The sequence below is a fragment of the Grampus griseus genome, assembly GCF_964374135.1.
Source record: "Grampus griseus genome assembly, chromosome: 9".
NCBI lineage: Eukaryota > Metazoa > Chordata > Mammalia > Artiodactyla > Delphinidae > Grampus > Grampus griseus.
Window position 1 is genome coordinate 96,762,876 of NC_139003.1, and position 17,566 is coordinate 96,780,441.

Genomic DNA, 17,566 nt, shown 5'->3' on the forward strand with positions numbered 1-17,566 from the left:
GGAGCGGGCTAGGTGGGTGCCCGAGGTTTACGCGGCCCCTCCGGCGGCGGGGGGCCTGGGATGCGGCGTTGGGGTGCGGGCCGGGGCGCGCGCGTGTGCCTCGCGCGCCCAGGCCCGCGGCTCCGAGCTCGGCTGTCGCAGCGCGGTCTCCGGAGGACCGGGGCCGGGGCGCGGGCGGCGCCAGTGCGCAGGCGCAGCGGGCGGGAGGGGACGCGCTCGGGGCGCGCGCGCGGGGCAGCAGGCGCCCCAACTCTGCCCGCCGCGCCCCGGCGCCTCGCCGCCCGCCCGCCCGCCCGCCCGGCGCCCCGGCCGGCGAGGGGCGCGCCCGCTGCATGGCGCTGGGATGGCGGGGGCGCCGCGCGGCCGAGGCGGCGGCGGAGGCGGAGGCGGCGCGGGCGAGTCTGGGGGCGCCGAGCGGGCGGCGGGGCCGGGCGGCCGGCGCGGGCTGCGGGCGTGCGACGAGGAGTTCGCGTGCCCCGAGCTGGAGGCGCTGTTCCGCGGCTACACGTTGCGGCTGGAGCAGGCGGCCACGCTGAAGGCGCTGGCCGTGCTCAGCCTACTGGCGGGCGCGCTGGCCCTGGCCGAGCTGCTGGGTGCGCCGGGGCCCGCGCCCGGCCTGGCCAAGGGCTCGCACCCCGTGCACTGCGTGCTCTTCCTGGCGCTGCTCGTGGTCACCAACGTCCGCTCGCTGCAGGTGCCCCAGCTGCAGCAGGTCGGCCAGCTCGCGCTGCTCTTCAGCCTCACCTTCGCGCTGCTCTGCTGTCCCTTCGCGCTCGGCGGCCCCGCCGGGGCCCACGCCGGGAGGGCAGCGGTGCCGGTGGCAGCCGACCAGGGCGTCTGGCAGCTCCTTTTGGTCACCTTCGTGTCCTATGCCCTGCTGCCCGTGCGCAGCCTGCTGGCCATCGGCTTCGGGCTCGTGGTGGCCGCCTCGCATTTGCTGGTCACGGCTACCTTGGTCCCCGCCAAGCGCCCACGTCTCTGGAGGACGGTAAGTGCCGCGCGCGCTCCCGATCCGGTCTGGGACACACCTGCCCGGGAGGGACTGGGAATGCGGGGAGGAGGGCGCGCATCGCCAGGCTGGGCAGGTGGGGAAACTGAGGCCCCGAATTCGAGGGGGGACGTTCAAGGTCACTCAGAGAATTGGGGACACAGTGGGGGCTGGCACCCTGGGGCCGACTCTTTTCCGAGTTACAGTCCACAAAGCGCTCCTGGGTGTGGAATGTGGAGACCGGTAGACTAGTGTAGAGAGGGCAAAGATTGGCAAGGTCAGGCAGCTGGTGAGCGGCCAGGTGCGGCCAGAGCTCGGGTCCGACGCTGTCTGCGCCCATCCCCGCAGGAGGGACGAAAAGTAGGCGCGGGGAGCAGGCCAGGGCAGGCAGGATTCCTGCAGGCTGTGCGCACAGCCTAGGGTGCCTCTCCCTCACGCTTGGCGCCTGGAGCCCATGCGGCGCTCGCAGAGACCCCCTCCCAACCGTGCCGCCATGGGGGAGGTGGGAAGGGGGCAAGGACTTTGGCCCCCTCCAGCCACCCTGGCGCCCAGTTGTGGACCCGTTTGGGGTCCACAGGGACAGGGTTTGCCAAGGTCGCACAGGGCTGTGGTCTCTTCCGACCTGCTCTGCCGCATCCGGCACCCAGGCTCGCAGCGCCTGAACTTTGTCACTGTCTTTCCCTGGCGGGCAAGATCGTTGCGAGGATCCCATGCCGGCTGCTGCCCGTGGGCTCCTCCCCAGCCCAAGAACCCCAGAGGTCTTGCTTAGTGGTGCTTTTGGAGCTTTTCCGTGCAGCCCAGCCTATCCCACCTGGGCTTGGAGGGCCCTGAGGGAGGGTTCTGTTTCTGCCTCTGGCTGCATTTTGGCAAGAGGGCGGGGTGGGTGGGGTGGGGTGGGGGAGCATATCGAGGGAGAGAAAGGGGGAGATGGAGGAGATGGGGTGAGGAGGGGAAGCTGGACAGATCTGGCTTTGGGAGGAGCAGCTGGGGTGGGGGGAGTGATGGGTGTCAGACAGCTGGGGCTGGGGCCCCACTAAGGACCCACCACCCGAGGACCAAGCGAGGGGCCCCCAGACGGTGATGCCCAGGATGTACAGGGTCAGAGGGGCCATGGGACACACAAGAGTGACACAATGCTGGACCTATATTTCAGGGCCCAGAGAGGCCAGTGTGTGGTGAGGGCTGGGAGGGGAGGAGGAGGGAGTATGTGGAGAGGGGCTGGGGGGTGGGGGGAAGAGAGGAAGGGAAGTAGGGGTGAAGGCCGGAGGCAGAGAGGAGGCAGCGATAAAGGCAGAAAAAAGGGAAGAGGGCCAGAGGGCTGCGTGCCCCCAGGGAGGGGAGGAAGGTGATGGGAGGGGGGAGGGGGAGGGGAGGGAGAGGGGGGAGGGGAGGGAAGGGGGAAGGGAGGGGAGGGGGAGGGGAGGGGGAGGGGAGGGGAGGGGGAGGGGAGGGGGAGGGGAGGGGGAGGGGAGGGGGAGGGGGAGGGGAAGGGGGAGGGTTTGTTTCTCCAGCAGGCCTCCTATGGGCTTTGAGTGCGGCTTGTTTGACCTTCGCAGGGGGCACCCCTGTATCTCTCCCCCAACAACCCTCCCATGTATTGTGGTTGTCCCTCTCCCCCCCCCACAGCCAGGTCCCCCCAGCAAGGACAACTTCCCTACCAGGACCGGGAGGGAGGCCAGGTCAGCTGCAGGTGGGGAGGGGGCCTGGACAGGCCTGGGCTGGGGCCTGGCTCAGTTCTGGTTGCACCCAGGGCTTCAGTCAGCTGCTTCAGTGACAGGCAATACTATTGTCTTCTTTTTTAATAACCAATGCTTTATGTAGCCTGTAGTCATTCCTTTTAGAGAATTAAAAGATTAAAACAGAGAGGGGGGAGGGGTGCGGGAGGGGGAGTCTGTAAAGGTGCCTCGGGCACTCAGAACTCTGCCCCTCCCCCAGGATAAGAGGAGCGCCTGTATTCTAGGAAGAAAGGGAGACCATCCTGGGGGCGTGGGAGTCGTAGGGAGCAGATATCTGGGCTTCACTGCCACTGGCTGTGATTCCCTGGGCAATGCAGACCCTTCCTTTTCTGAGCCTCAGTTTCCCCACCTGTCTAAAGGGCGTCGCAGCTCCCCTGTAGGGCTGTGGTGAAAGTTCGTACTGGAAAAGCACATATTTGAAATCTCAGGCCCCTTCTGAATCGTTCTGGCTTCTTTAGAATGTTCATATTCAAACCCATGAGTCTGTACAGGTGGTGGTGATATTGACAGATAGATGGGGATGGATGCAGAGAAATACGTGGTGATCCAACTGTATGGTGCCCCAGGGATCCTCCCTTCCAATTAGAAAATTCTGGGAGTCTGTGAAATCTGTCCTTGGTGAGCTCTGCAACTTGGTATTTGAGACCAGTGAAGAAGATAGCACCCATGTTTCCGAAGCATGTCCGCTGCTAATCACGCTTCACCGCCTCCCTGCCATCTTGCAGTCCACTCACCTGCTCACAGCGCTGCTCCCGCAGGATGGAATTTGGGGCAGGCAGAAGCCCTGCAGGACACAGGGTAGAGGCCAAAAAGCGGCAGAAGAAGGACTGGATGAATGAGGCGGTCTGTGCATGGGTGCCGCCTTTGCTGCCTATATGCAGCGTGTCATATGCTCGCCGGAGAAAGCGCGCTCTGGGGACTGAGACCGGGGTTCAAGTGTGGGCTCCCAGAGCCTCAGGCCCTCCGCAGGGAGGCTCTAAGGCTTTCTTGCAGCAATCCTGTGCCGCCCTGGTGTGTGGGGATCTGGGGACGCAGCCGTGTGCCTTTGGGCTCTGTAGAGCCGGGACCAGCCCAGTTGCCGGGAGGCCGAGGTGGACATGCAGAAAGCCGGCCACGTGACTGCACTGCTGAAATTTGGGGGCCTCCACCCTTCCCCGAGAGGGTATGCCTGCTGCTTTCCGCTAGAGCAGAAAGAATTTGGGGGAAATGGCCTTATTCCCACCTGGACCAGCACCAAGGATGAGCCCCATGAATGTGGACCGGACTGGGTCCCCCCCCTCCCAGCCCCTTGCTTTCAGGGCCCCCTGGTTGTACCTAAACACAGTCACTTTTATTTAACTGGGCAACGTGTCAGAACTGAAGGCATCACGTTCAGGAACACCTGAGGCCTGCTCAGAACCAGCAGCGGTGGGCAGGCTGGAGGGCATGGGGTTGGGGGGTGAGCACAGCAGCCTGGGGGCCTGGGGCTTCGAGGGTGGCGGAGGAGGGGAGGGGGAGATGCCAGATTTGTCCCTTGTTGACTGACAGAGCCTTGAGGGGGGAGGCTCTGGGAGGAGGTGACTGTGCTCAGGGACAGGTTGGCTGGGGAGTGGCGGGGAGGTAGAGTCAGGGCAGTGCTTGTGAAGGTCATTGCCGGGGAGTGACGGTGGGGCAGGAGGGGTGTCTCTGGAGAAGGGTTGCTGGCTCAGGGTGCCTGCTCTGCCCCTCAGGCGCCTTGCCTGTGACGGGTGCAGGGTGCAGAGCCCCAGCTTCCACCCTGTGCTGACTCTCTCCCCAGGGCTCCCTCCCGGATGCCCGCTTTGTGGGCAGGCGGGTCAGGATTGCTGTCTCTTTTCAGAGGGGGGATAGCGAGGGTCCACTGCAGTGTGCAACTTGCAGTGCAGTCTGGTTGCCTATCCACGTAAAGGAAATGTGTTTAGTGCCTGAACCACAGAAAGGGTAACAAATCGCTGCTGTGCTGGGGAGCTGGGAGCTGGCCAGAATTCCCCCTGCTCCTCCAGTTGGGCTGAGCCCTTGAGGAGAACGTGAGTGCTGGCAGGTGGAGCCACGTGACCGCTGTCAGAATCACCATGTGTGCTGGCTGTACCGGCCGCCACACGGGCTTGGGCAGCCCATGCCTCCCGCCCCTATGTGTCTCCCACCCCTCCTTCCAGACCTGTGCCCCTCCGTCAGCCCAGCGCCTCCTCAGGCGGGGCCCTCCCCCCCATGGCCCCCTCTCCACTGGCTGGCCCTCTTCCCCTCTGGTCCTCTGCACCTCCCCTCACCCCACCTCCCTGGACCCTCTCCTGACCAGCCCGCCTCTGCAGCCGTGCCGCACAGCCGGCCCCTCACCCCGGTGGGGCCCCTTCTCCTCTGGCTGGGCTCTTTCCTAGGTGGGGCCCCTCTCCTGCTGCACGTAACCCCCCAGCCTCCTGACTGCCCCCTACTGGTCCCTCCCTCTCCCTCCCCTGCCCTGGCTGGATCCCATCACCCGCTGGCTCACCTGCCTTGGCTCCCGTCACTGGGCAGGGCTCAGCCCCATGGTGACTTACTGCCCCGGCTTCCCACCCCCTGCACATGACAGCCCGGCTGCTCCCTGAGCCTTGGGCAGTGTCCAGTGGCTCCTCCAGGCCTCCAGGTTCATGTCCAGCGGGCATCCCACAGGGCACACCTGATTCCCCAGCCCCCTTGTCTGCTGGGCGGTCCCCTCCCTAAACCTGGTCTGTTTCCATCACAGCTGTGTCATCCTCCCGCCAGGGCAGCCTGCTCAAACTGTAAGAAGCATCCAGAGCTGCCTACACCAGGGCAGCAGGAGCTGGGGCCTGGGTGAGGGGGAACCGTCCTGGCGTCGGGCGAGGGTTCCCACCTGTTCCCCCTCTGGGCGGTCCTGTGGGCCCCAGGCTTTCCTTTGTGGCCGCAGGACCCCCAGACTGTCCATGTGCTGGAGCCTGGCCCCCCGGTGGACCTGGTGGAAGGGACGGGGACCAGGCGAAGCAGACGTGGCTGTGAAGCCTCGCAGCTGCTCGGGCTGGGGCACCTTCTCTGGACAGTTCTGTGATCCACGTTTGGGTGCCAGGCCCCGAGCTAGGGGACCAGACCACCCGCCCTCCAGAACGTTAGTCTCTGGGGACCCCGATCAACAACTGGGACTGCAGTGTGTGCTGGGAGAGTGTGTGTGACCTTCGGAGGCGTGTGAAGGGGACAAGGCAGACAGGGGGCTCAGGGTGGCCTCCTGCGGACAGTGCGCTCCAGCCAAGGTCCTGGATAGATGAGGCCAAGGGGCTGCTGGACCCTGGGGCTGCAGGTGGCTGCCTGAGGGACTGAGCTGGTCACCACGGGGCCAGGGAGGAGGGCGTGGAAGAAAGGCAGGTGCGGGGAGGCCCTGGGGCTCGGGCCACAAGGAATACTTGGAGGTCTCCCTCAAGCGGGTCCTGTGGGGAAACGTCCCCACCCGCTGCCCTTTCCATGGGCTTACAGTGGTTCTGGGGTGATGCCCTTCTCCCCTCACATCTGTGAGGTCCAGAGGGTCAGGGCCCAGCCTCTGGGTTGACGGGTCTCCTGCTGGCTCTGTGTTCCTGCAGCTTGGAGCCCAGAAATGTCCTCGGATCATTTCCTGACTCAGATGGGGTGGGTCGGAATTCCCAGCACCGCGGGGGCTCTGCTCCGAGCTGTGGTGCGGTGGGCAGGGGACTTACCCTGTGCCTCAGTTTCCTCCGAGGTCATGCCCGTGGTTGTGTAGGTGCAGGTGGCCCTCTGGGACCGTGGCGTCCCCGCAGCGTGGGCCAGCACTCAGTGAAGTGGGAGTCTCCTCTTGTCATCACCAATTGAGCGTAGCCTGTGACCTACGAGTTTTCCCTACCTTGGTGACCCTCTGTCTGGTCTTGGTCAAACGCTGAAAGAGACGCGCAGGATGCCGGTGGCAGGCCGTCTGTCCAGACTGTGCCCTTTGGGTGTTCCCATCGCTTCCGGCCGATGTGCTGTTGGGAGCCCTCCCGTAGCACAGCCCAGCAGCGGCAGCCAGAGGGCTGTGTCTGTGCTGAGGCCTCCCCAGGGCCAGGGCTTCGCTCGTCCACGTGCCAGGCTGGGCAGGGGCTGGCGGTGGGGCAGGAAGGGCCGCATGGCAGCCAGGAGGCCTGGGCCACCACCCCGCCCCTGCACCTCCAGGTGAGACCCTGTTCCCGGACTGCAGGCACCTTAGTTTGCACCGAGGGGCTGAGCCAGGCAGGCAGAAAAGAACTTCCCGCCCCTAAAGTGCTGGGTTCCGCCATGTTTGAGGATGTGAGTCACATGTGGTCCGTTGTCTCTCTCACACGCATGTGCATGCACACATACAAACACACTCAAGTGCACACTCACACCCACACAAATGCACATACAAGCACACTCACACACATTCCCACTTGTACGTACGTGCTCTCACACTCACGTGTGTACATGCATGCACACATAAACACACACCCTTGCACGCTCACACAGGAACACACCCACATGCACACTCACAGGCGCGCTCACACACGTTCACGCAACACACTCTGATTATTTTTACTGTTTTCCGGGTGGACGTGTCTCCCCCGAGGGAAATGGGGCCCGGGGCCCTCCAACTCCACGACCAGTGCGTGAAATGACACCAGGCCCCAGGCTCTGCCCAGGGGGGGAGGTCGGGTGAGGGGGCCGTGTGTGTAGGACTGAGAGCCTTGGGGAAGAGTGACAAGGGCCGGGACCCCCACCGGCTGTGTCCCTCTGCCCTCTGTCTGCTTTGCGTCAGTCCAGGCAGGGCAGGCTGGGCTTCCTCGGGCTCACATCCACGTGCGGGGTGTGGCATGGGGCTGACGCGGCGTCCCCACCCACTGCAGGCTGTCCCTCACTGCCGCGTCTGCGGCCCTCCAGTCTTCGTCCCCCCTGGATCCTGCTCTGTCCCCTTCCCTCCTGGACCCTGTCTTCTTGGATTGGAGAGTGGTGGGATCTGCCTTGATACTGAGCTGTCAGGGTTCTCTGGGCGGGGCTGTGCAGAGCATGCCTGTAGCTCTGGGGGCGGGGCCTCTGCGCGCGCCTGCGCGTGTTGTGGACGTGCGCGCGCACGAGTGCACACGTGTAATGTACGTGCCTGTGTGTGCACACGTAGGTGCCCGTGTGTACACACGTGCATGCATCCTGGTGTGCAGGGGTGTGAGTGTGTTCACGTGGGTGTGCCTGTGTCAGGCTTGGTACAGGGTCTGTGGTCTGAGGGCCCACAGCCTGGGCGCAGGGACAGCAAGCAGGGCCTCTGTGTGTCTAGGTCTGGAGTCGGGGGCACTTGCCGAGGTGGGCAGTGCAGCTTGGAAGGGGGCCTGGCCAGGCAGTCGCGGCCTGTGGGGATCCTGTGGGCAGCGGGGCTGCTGCAGGCCCAGAACCAGGGTGCTTATGAGGGGTCCCAGGTGAGGGGCCCCTTGTGCAGGTAGGTGGAGGGGATGTCCAGGTGAGGGATCCGGGTGCAGGGGGACAGCATGCCCAGAAGAGTGACCCTGGGGATGGGACTCCCATCCGTGGTGCATCAGGGTCACTGGACATGCTGGGTGCTCCCTCCTGCTGTCCACACCCTGCAGAGGGGGAAGCCCTCCCTGTGGGCACATTCCCAGTCTGAAGGCAGCTTTCTAGTTTGATTCTGAAGTACAGAGTGACTATATCAGGGTCCAGCTTTTCCTTTGCTGACGTAGACCCTGGCTTCCCGGGAGCACAGCTGACTCTGATGCATGGATGGGTCTTGTTGTTCATGCAGTGGCTCGTATGGGGCCCAAGGCACCATGTGCCCAGGGTGGGGGATGTCAGATGCCACACTCTGGACAAGGAGAATGACCGACCACAGCAGGGCCTGCCCCCTCGAACCTGGGCCGTGCCCGGGACCCTGGCCCTCCGGCCGGCCCTCCTGTGTGGCCTCTTGTCCCGTGCACTGTCCCCCTAGCGCCCTTCTCAGCAGCTGCCTGATGAGCCCGTGTGAGACTGCATTCTTCCAAGGGTGCTTCTCACATCTGCACTGGCAGTCTTGTGCTGCATGTGAGCATCTGAGGGAGGCGTCCGCTCTGGGACACTCTGCCCACTGCTGCTGGGAGAACTTGGTCGTGGGCATCGGTGGGAGGGGGAGCCTTGTGCTGGAGTGATGACCTTCTGTGAAATCGTTAGCGCATTTTTCTTAGTGCCTTTGCCTAGTTCCCTTATGGGAGAAACACTCTCTTGTTAAGGGAAGGCGTTGCCTCCTGAGTCAACCGTGGCCAAAGGGATCTGAAATGTGTGCTCTTTGAACTTGTTTTGCAAGGTGGCTGCTTTCCCAAACACGTGCCCTGCTGCGTGGATGAGAAGCTCAGTGAGCACATCTGGGGAATCATTGGTTTAGCCTAAGGATTTGGAAATATCTCTGATGCTTTATTTTATTTTTTTTAATTAAAAAAAATTATTTATTTTATTTTTTTATTTTTGGCTGCGTTGGGTCTTCATCGCCGCACGCAGGCTTTCTCTAGTCGCGGTGAGCGGAGCTACTGTTTGTTGGGGTGCGCAGGCTTCTCATTGCGGTGGCTTCTCTTGTTGCAGAGCACGGGCTCCAGGCGTGCGGGCTCGGTAGCTGTGGCTCGCGGGCTCTAGAGCACAGGCTCAGTAGTTGTGGCTCGCGGGCTCTAGAGCGCAGGCTCAATAGTTGTGGCGCACGGGCTTAGTTGCTCCGCGACATGTGAGACCTTCCCGGCCCAGGGTTCAAATCCATGTCCCCTGCATTGGCAGGCGGATTCTTAACCACTGTGCCACCAGGGAAGCCCCTGATGCTTTATTTTAAAGCAGATCCTTACCTGCAGGAATCACAAGTGGTTCCTGGGTACTCACTGTGTCCCGGGAGCACCCTGTGCGGTGGGACCCTTTTCTGAAGTCCAGTTTGTTCAAGGGTCAGAAATGGGCAGTGGGGTGAGATCTTCTTTGTGGATAGAGTCGGCGTCCAGGTGTGTAAAGGTGAACGGAGGCGCTGAAATACTGCAGGTGCTGTTTATGGGTGGGTGGGACTTGGAGGCACACGGTCCTGTGGCCCAGCTCACTCGTGCACCAGCAGGTGGGGTGAGCCGGGACCCCAACACCAGGAGGTGCCCTTGATGAAGATGCCGAGGGTTACATAGCACTGCGCCTGGATCCTCCCGCCCCTACCTAGGTGTGGTGACCACAGCCCAGCGGGCCTCAGCCTTGGGGCTTAGAAACCCAACGGCAGGAGCTCACAAGAGCCCATCAGCATCTTTTAAAAAATAACTTGTTTTTATTTTATTTTTATTACGGAAACTTCAATCATACACAAGAGTAGAAGGACCAGCGTGGTGATTTCTTGGGTAGAAGCCCTCAGCTCCAACAGTTACCGACATTCTGCCCTTCTTCTTTCAAAAGATGGTAGCCCTAAAATACTTCTATTAATTGGAAAACAGAGCTAAGAAGCAATTACATTAATTTGACAACACACCTGTGAGTGATGTGGAAAAGCCAGCTCTGCTTGAAAAGACAAGAGCGCCACCCGGCTTGCGGTGACTGAGTAGAGGTGGGAATGAATGGGTCCCCCTGTGAGCACCCTTGGAAAGGAGGTGAGAGGGACCCAGGGGTCTTAGGGCCTGGCCCACAGACCAAACGCACAGTGGCTCTGCAGGGTGGGGTGGGAGGCACGTGGGGAGTCAGGGGGTGGTGGAGCGGGGGGTGGGTGCGTTGGGCAGCAGCTCCCTCCTTGTCTTGTGACCGCACTGCCCTCTGTGACTGAGGAGGACATCCTCGAGCCGCACCCTCGAGTCCACACACCTGGCTTCTCTGCAGGACGGGCCCCGGGTCCCGTGCTGGGGACAGTCTGGGCGGCAGCAGATTGAAAATGGATCAAGTTCAGTGGAGGAGTTTGAATGCTGAGTAGGGGTGATCTTGGGGTGCCTCGGGATTGGGGGGTCAGGAGGCCGCCGAGTGAAAGGAGGGGAACCCTTGCGGGCAGAGGCATCAGTGAGCGGGAGGAGTGCCGAGGGGAGAGCGTGGGCTCCCCAGAGCTGCGTGCTGCGTGGGCCGCGGGGGCATTTGGGGTGCGACACGCTCTGTACGTGGATGGGGGACGGGGGACAGGGGAGCGGCCGGCCTGGGAAAGTGGGCAGAGCACGGGGCTCCTCGGGTCTCAGGCCTGCCGTGGAGGCGGGATGTTGTCCTGGAGACCACGAGAGTGTGAGAGCAGCGACCGGGGGTGTGGGTGCAGTGACGGGGGGACGATCTTCTGCAGATATTTGAACTCCTTTCCAAATTGCCATGAACCTTTTAAAATTTTTGTTTTTTTCTTTGTGGCGTGTGTGTGTTATTTCCCCTTATGAAGGGTCCCTCCGAGGACACCAGGGGCACACGTTTCCCGTTTAACTGCCCGGCGTGTAGATCTGAAGTGTCTGCCCTGCCTTCCTGAGGCCCTTTGGGGATGGGGCAGGGCCCTCCGGGTGGCCCAGGTCTGACGCAGGCGCTTGTGCTTTCCCTGTTTGGCTTCTTCTGTCTTTACATGCTTGGGGCTGACCAAGCGCCCTGCAGAGGAGCCTCTGCGGGAAGCCCAGCGCAGCGGAATTCCACTGGGGGACAGAGCGTCGGGGGTGTGAATGTCTGAAACTCAGCGCACACGTGCTTCAGCACCAACGGGGTGCTCGGCTCTGCCTCTCAGCTCAGCCCCCCGTTCTGAGATGGCCCCTCAGGAGATGGGGAGTTTGGGGGGCAAGGGTCCCAGGGGCGAGCTGGGCCCTGTGTCTACACTGGGCGTGGTCACTGTGCTGGGGGACTCTTAGCCAGGTGGGATTATGCCCCACCCGCCCGGGCCCTGTGGAATTGGCGCGGGCGTGGGGTCTCCCTTAGGGAAGAGGTGCAGTGCAGACCACACTCCTGGGTCCACGTGGGGACCAGGCCGTGAGAGCCGCAGCGGTCCTGGTGTCATCGTCCCCTGGGAAAGCAGCCCCAGGCCGGGTGTGGTCGTGCTGGTCACTTGTGCGCCAGCCCCGGCCCAGCCTCGGAGCCCAGAAGCCAGTGGTCGGGCCCCGGAGGAGGGACTTTCTTCTGGATTGCTGTCTCCCCATGCCAAAGAGACGTCCGTTTGGCTAGTGTCCAGTGCTGGGGGGTCCCCCTGGGGTGGGAGCCCCTTGGACATCCCCATCTGGGAGGAGGTCCTCTGAGGGGCACCGAGACGTGGCACTAGTCTTGCCCGGGCCAAGTGGCAGTTTCCCACGTGGGCCTTAGAGGTGCCCGGGCGCAGTTCCACTGCTGCCGACTGCCGTCCGTGGCAAGAAGCCGTGGGCTCCCCTGGGCTGGGCAATTCTGCCCGGACTGGCTGCTAACTCCCCTGGCCCAGGTGTTGTCTTGGGGCCTTCCCGGAGAACCCGAGGGGTGATCTGCCGCTGTTTCCTTCCTGTGCTGAGCAGTGAGTGATGTGGGTGCCCATGGGCTCGCCAGGAGTGCAGCCGGGCTGGACTGGGCCCGAGATGGGATCACTGCTGCAGGAGTGGTGGGTGATGCCTCCCGACGCCTCCTCCCCTGACTCTCCATCCCTCAGCCTGTGGGCACCTGCATCTCTGAGAAGCTCACGGTGACCCCCGGCCTGTCTCCCTTGTGGTTTCTGCACAGCAGGTGCTAAACCATGTGGTCACCATCTTCAGGGCACCTCCGGCCGGGCCACGAGTTCAGAGAGCTTCATGGGAGGACTTTTTGTTTTTTTTGCTATGTCATGAGGCACGTGGGATCTTAGTTCCCCAACCAGGGGTTGAACCCGTGCCCTCTGCGGTGGAAGTGCGGAGTCTTAACCAACCACTGGACTGCCAGGGAAGTCCAAGAGACCTTCGTGGGGAAAGGAAAACTCCTGAACCCTGGGGAAACCCCGGGGCTGGCCGGTTTGGATCAGTAGATGCATTGGGCGTGTGAGGAAGCTCCCATCTGGCAAGGTGCGGAGGTGGGGGGGACACCTGGTCCTAATGGTTCACATTGGGGGGGCTCCAGGTGGGAGGGCCCTGGGGGTTCCCAGGGTGGGGTGACAGGTGGTTGGCAGACGCCCTCCCCCAGTCTCCCTGAAGCGTCCCTTCCCACCAGTGATCCCATTTTAAGAAATCCCTTTGATCGGATGAATGGATACAGAAGATGTGGCACATATATACAATGGAATATTACTCAGCCATAAAAAGAAACGAAATTGAGCTATTTGTAATGAGGTGGATGGACCTAGAGTCTGTCATACAGAGTGAAGTAAGTCAGAAAGAGAAAGACAAATACCGTACGCTAACACATATATATGGAATCTAAGAAAAAAAAATGTCATGAAGAACCTAGGGGTAAGACGGGAATAAAGACGCAGACCTACTAGAGAATGGACTTGAGGACATGGGGAGGGGGAAGGGTAAGCTGTGACAAAGCGAGAGAGACATGGACATATATACACTAACAAACGTAAGGTAGATAGCTAGTGGGAAGCAGCCGCATAGCACAGGGAGATCAGCTCTGGGCTTTGTGACCACCTAGAGGGGTGGGAGAAGGAGGGTGGGAGGGAGACGCAAGAGGGAGGAGATATGGGGATATATGTATAGGTATAGCTGATTCGCTTTGTTATGAAGCAGAAACTAACACACCATTGTAAAGCAATTATACGCCAATAAAGATGTAAAAAATAAATAAATCAAAGAAGTCCCTTTGCTGAGTGCTGCTGGAGTGGGGGGCAGCTCCCAGCTCACTGCAGGGGTGCGGACAATGTGTGGTTTTCCTGCGGGATGCAGGGCCCACAGGTGGTCTGAAGTGGAGTGCAGTGGAGTATGGGCTTATGCCGCTCAGGTTTCCTAGCCGTGGGGGAGGTGAGCTCTTCCGGGGAGAGGGAGAACAGCTGCTTCCCCCCGAGTGGGCTCCAGCCGAGCCCAGTGAGGGATGCAGTGGCTAGCGGTGGGCGGGGGGCAGGGGGAACGTCTTTCTGCTGGGCAGACGAGCAGTCCTTGGCCTAGCCATTGTACTTGGGAGGGGTGCTGACCACACACATGGCAGGGGTGTGTGTGTGTGAGACCCAGGACCCTGGCAGATGAGGACAGACTGACTGGTCAGTCACCTTGACACACACACACACACACACACACACACACACACACACACACACACACACACACACACACACACACACACACACACACACACACACACACACACACACACACACACACACACACACACACACACACTGGCTCTTTTATGCCCCCCAGGGACTCGCCATTCCTGTTTGTAATCTAACCCCAAAGATGGCAGGAAGGAAGCTAAGATGATGAGAAAATCCCCAAAGGGAGGTTTCTGATCTTCTCAACTATAGTTTTAATTTCAAGGGCTGGAGTCCACCTTTCACATCCTCCCGTGCAGGCCTTTCCGAAGGTCCCCTCACGCGGGCTCTCATGGCTCCAGGGGCCCCGCCCCCTCCTCCAGGGCTGGCCCTTCCGGATCCCTGTGTCCAGCCAGTGCCCAGGATCTCTGCTGCCGTCTCAACAGTCTGCTCACGTTCTGCCTGTGTCGCAGCCACTCCCTGACTCCTTGGCACCTGTGATGGGGTCCTTGTCCTGAAACCCTGCTGCCCTGAGAGCGTCCTGCTGCCCCTGCCCTGCCGCCCCTTCCACACTTCCCACTAGGCACTTGTCCCCACCTGCCCTGGGCCTTGTGTGCAGGACAAGGGGCGGGTGAGGCCCCGGCCATCCCCCGACCAGCCACAAGCCCGGCAGCCCTGAAGCCCATGACTGCCACCACCCGTGCAGGGCCCCCAAGGCCCATCCACCCAAGGCCTGGATCCAGAGATGTGCCCGTGGCCTGGCGGGCCCTGGAGTTACGTGCCTGTGTTTGGGACGTCCTGGCCTTGGGACCTCGGGGAGATTTAACCTCTCTACGCCCGTGTCTTCCCCATAAATGGCAGGCCTCATTTCCGGGCTCACCCACCTGCCCAGGGCCTGCTTGGGGCCTGCATGGTGCCACCTTTGCTTCAGTTTGTAGCAGTCCCTGCTCGTGTGGCCTCCTGGAGGTTTACCTTCTGCCTCCTAGTAAAGGTAGGCCTGCCCTCCTCCCATAGCCCTTAGAGTCCTGAACAATGGGTTCTCCTCGGTTAAGTTACTGATCTCACAGCCTCTCATGGGTGTGAGATGGGGCTTCCCTGGTGGCGCAGTGGTTGAGAGTCCGCCTGCCGATGCAGGGGACACGGGTTCGTGCCCCAGTCCGGGAAGATCCCACATGCCGCGGAGCGGCTGGGCCCGTGAGCCATGGCCACTGAGCCTGCGCGTCCGGAGCCTGCGCTCCGCGGCGGGAGAGGCCACAACAGTGAGAGGCCTGCGTACTGCAAAAAAAAAAAACATAATGATGCAACGTTCAGGTGCGTGTAAAGGGGTGGGGGGCAGTGAGCCCTGTTGGTTGTGCAGGAAGCGAAGCTGCCGCGGCCTCGTGCTGAGCGGCAGGGGGAGAGCTGAGGGCAGCGCAGCGGGGCCTGGGGGCCAGGGTGGAAGGTGAGGGTCTTGAACGAGCTCTAGGGCGGCGTGCCAGGCAGGGAGCAGGGACGTGGGATGGCGGAGTGCCGGCGGTGTTTAGAACTCTTGGTGCGCAGGAGATGCTCACTTGACGAGGGCTCCCAGCCCTGCCTGAGAAACTAGCCAAGACCTGGGCATGTGATTCCATCTGCAGGGCGTGTGGGGTTTGGGGGGCAGCGGGCGAGGGCCCTCCGGCTGGAGAGCAGTTGTGTGCCTTCCTGAGTGCAGGCCAACTGCAGGGATGTAAACGCCTGAGGAGGAATTCTCCCCCCAAGTCTTTGCCCTGTGTCACAAGAGTGGCAAAATATTGGGAAGTGCTGCGAGTACCATCGATACGTCACGGTTAAGAGAAAGATGCGCTGCGTCGTGGTTTCCTGCAGTCACTGAATCAGTGATTCTGAGCACACGTCTGACCGACAGAGTGGGTGCCCCGGAAGTCCCCAGCTGGGCCACTCGGATGAGGGGACACAGACAGAAGGTCTAGCCCCCCTCCCCCCGTGCCCTCCAGGTGGTGGCCTTAACCTCCTGGCTGGGTCTGTATCTTTGTGGTCACTGTGGACTCAGAAAAGGCCTCCATTCCACATGCCAGACCAGGCCTGTTTGTTCTCAATCCAGCCTCAGAGCTCATCTCCTCCCAGCCCCGGCAAGGCTCGCCTGGCCCTCTGGGACCTGGAGTGGCCGGGACAGGAGAGCCCTGCCTGCCACAGGGGACATCTGGACAGTTCATGTTGACTGATGACCCCACGCGCCCACCCACTGCGCAGTACCAGCTTCTCCCTGCTCTACACTGGCCTTCCCAAGGGGCCGGGGGACCCCCAGTGCCCACTGTGGGGTGGGGTTGGCTGCCTGCCCCGTGGGCAGAGACTGACGAGCTGCCGTGGCCATGCACACCTGTCGCCAGGTGATCTCATCCTTTTCCCTGCAGTGCTTCCTCTGCTGGCCGTCTGCCCAGGTCACGGGGCCTGCAGGGCAAGGGCTTGGGAGGGGGATGCTCCTGCCAGGCCTGCCCCGCACGCTCCAGTGCCGTTCCCTGGGCTGCGTGATCTGGTCCATGTGTGCATGTGTCTGTGGGCTGTGTCCCAGCAGCTCCCACCAGCTCAGCCTGCCCCAGAAGCCACGTCACTTTCAGACACTAGGACACGTTGATGCCTTGCCTCTTTGTTTTTTTTTTTTTTTATATTTTTCCCAGTCTAGCTCTTATATTTAGATTTTTGATCCATTTTTAAAAATAAATTTATTTGTTTACTTGCTTTTATCTTTGCCTGTGTTGGGTCTTTGCTGCTGCGCGCAGGCTTTCTCTAGCTGCGGTGAGTGGGGGCTACTCTTTGTTGCAGTGCGCGGGCTTCTCATTGCGGTGGCTTCTCGTTGCGGAGCATGGGCTCTAGGCACGCGGGCTTCAATAGTTGTGGCATGTGGGCTCAGTAGTTGTGGCTCGCGGGCTCTAGAGTGCAGGCTCAGTAGTTGTGGCACGCGGGCTTAGTAGCTCTGTGGTATGTGGGATCTTCTCGGACCAGGGCTTGAACCCATGTCCCCTGCATTGGCAGGCGGATTCGTAACCACTGCGCCACCAGGGAAGCCTGATGTCTTGCCTCTTTTGTGCCTCTCTTGATCGTGGAAAAGCTGGGGTCCCTCCCCACTGCCCATCTGACGAGGCATATGAGAGTTGGGACACAGTCTTATCAGGTCTCGTCCGAGACAGCCTGGAGAGAGGTTGGGCAGTGCAGGTGGCAACACAGGTGTCTGCGTGTGAGTTCTCCCTCTGTCCCTTTCCAGCAATGTGACGGGGCCCAGCCCCCTCACCACCCCGTGTCCTCAGTTATTCATTCAAGAAATACCAGGCACCTGGTATGATACGAGAGGCTCTATTCCAGGCTCCCGGATCAGTCGTGGACCTGACAGACTGAGGCCCCTCGAGGGCTAGACAGCATGCAGGGAAGGTGACAAGTGAGTTAATGTTATATAACGTGTTGGAAGACGGTAACTGCTAAAAACAATAGGAGGAAAGGAAGAAGGAAAGAAATAGAACTGGTCAGCGGGAGAATACTCCAAGCCCAGGTGAGAGTGTGTGCCTTTGTAGACACAGGGGTCGGGTCGGCTGTTTCGAGAAGGTGCCTTGTGAGTGGAAGCCCTGGAGGTCGGGGGTGAGCCAGGCGCTGTGTGGGAAAGGGGTCCCACCCAGGGACGCAGGGCAGAGGCCCTAAGAAAGCAGGCGAGGCCGGGGGGACACGAGGAGGACAGGGTGTAGGGGCCTCTGGCCTGGGCCACGGAGGGCTTTGGGCACAGGAAGACTGCAGGTCAGGGGTTCAGGGCAGAGGACCGTGCGGGGAGCCTGCAGAGCTGGGAGGAGC

At 61.5% G+C, this 17,566-nt stretch overlaps 1 protein-coding gene across 1 annotated transcript in view; it reads left to right on the top strand.

The window, feature by feature from the left end:
- Nucleotides 1-343: 343 nt before the first annotated feature.
- ADCY1 (adenylate cyclase 1) overlaps nucleotides 344-17,566 on the top strand; it is a gene marked incomplete at both ends in the record, with an annotated part of 117,369 nt that continues 100,146 nt past the window's right edge. The window contains one exon of the mRNA XM_082661602.1: nucleotides 344-988. Within this exon, the coding sequence (XP_082517728.1) occupies nucleotides 344-988 (645 nt within the window). The remainder of the gene's footprint in view (nucleotides 989-17,566) is intronic.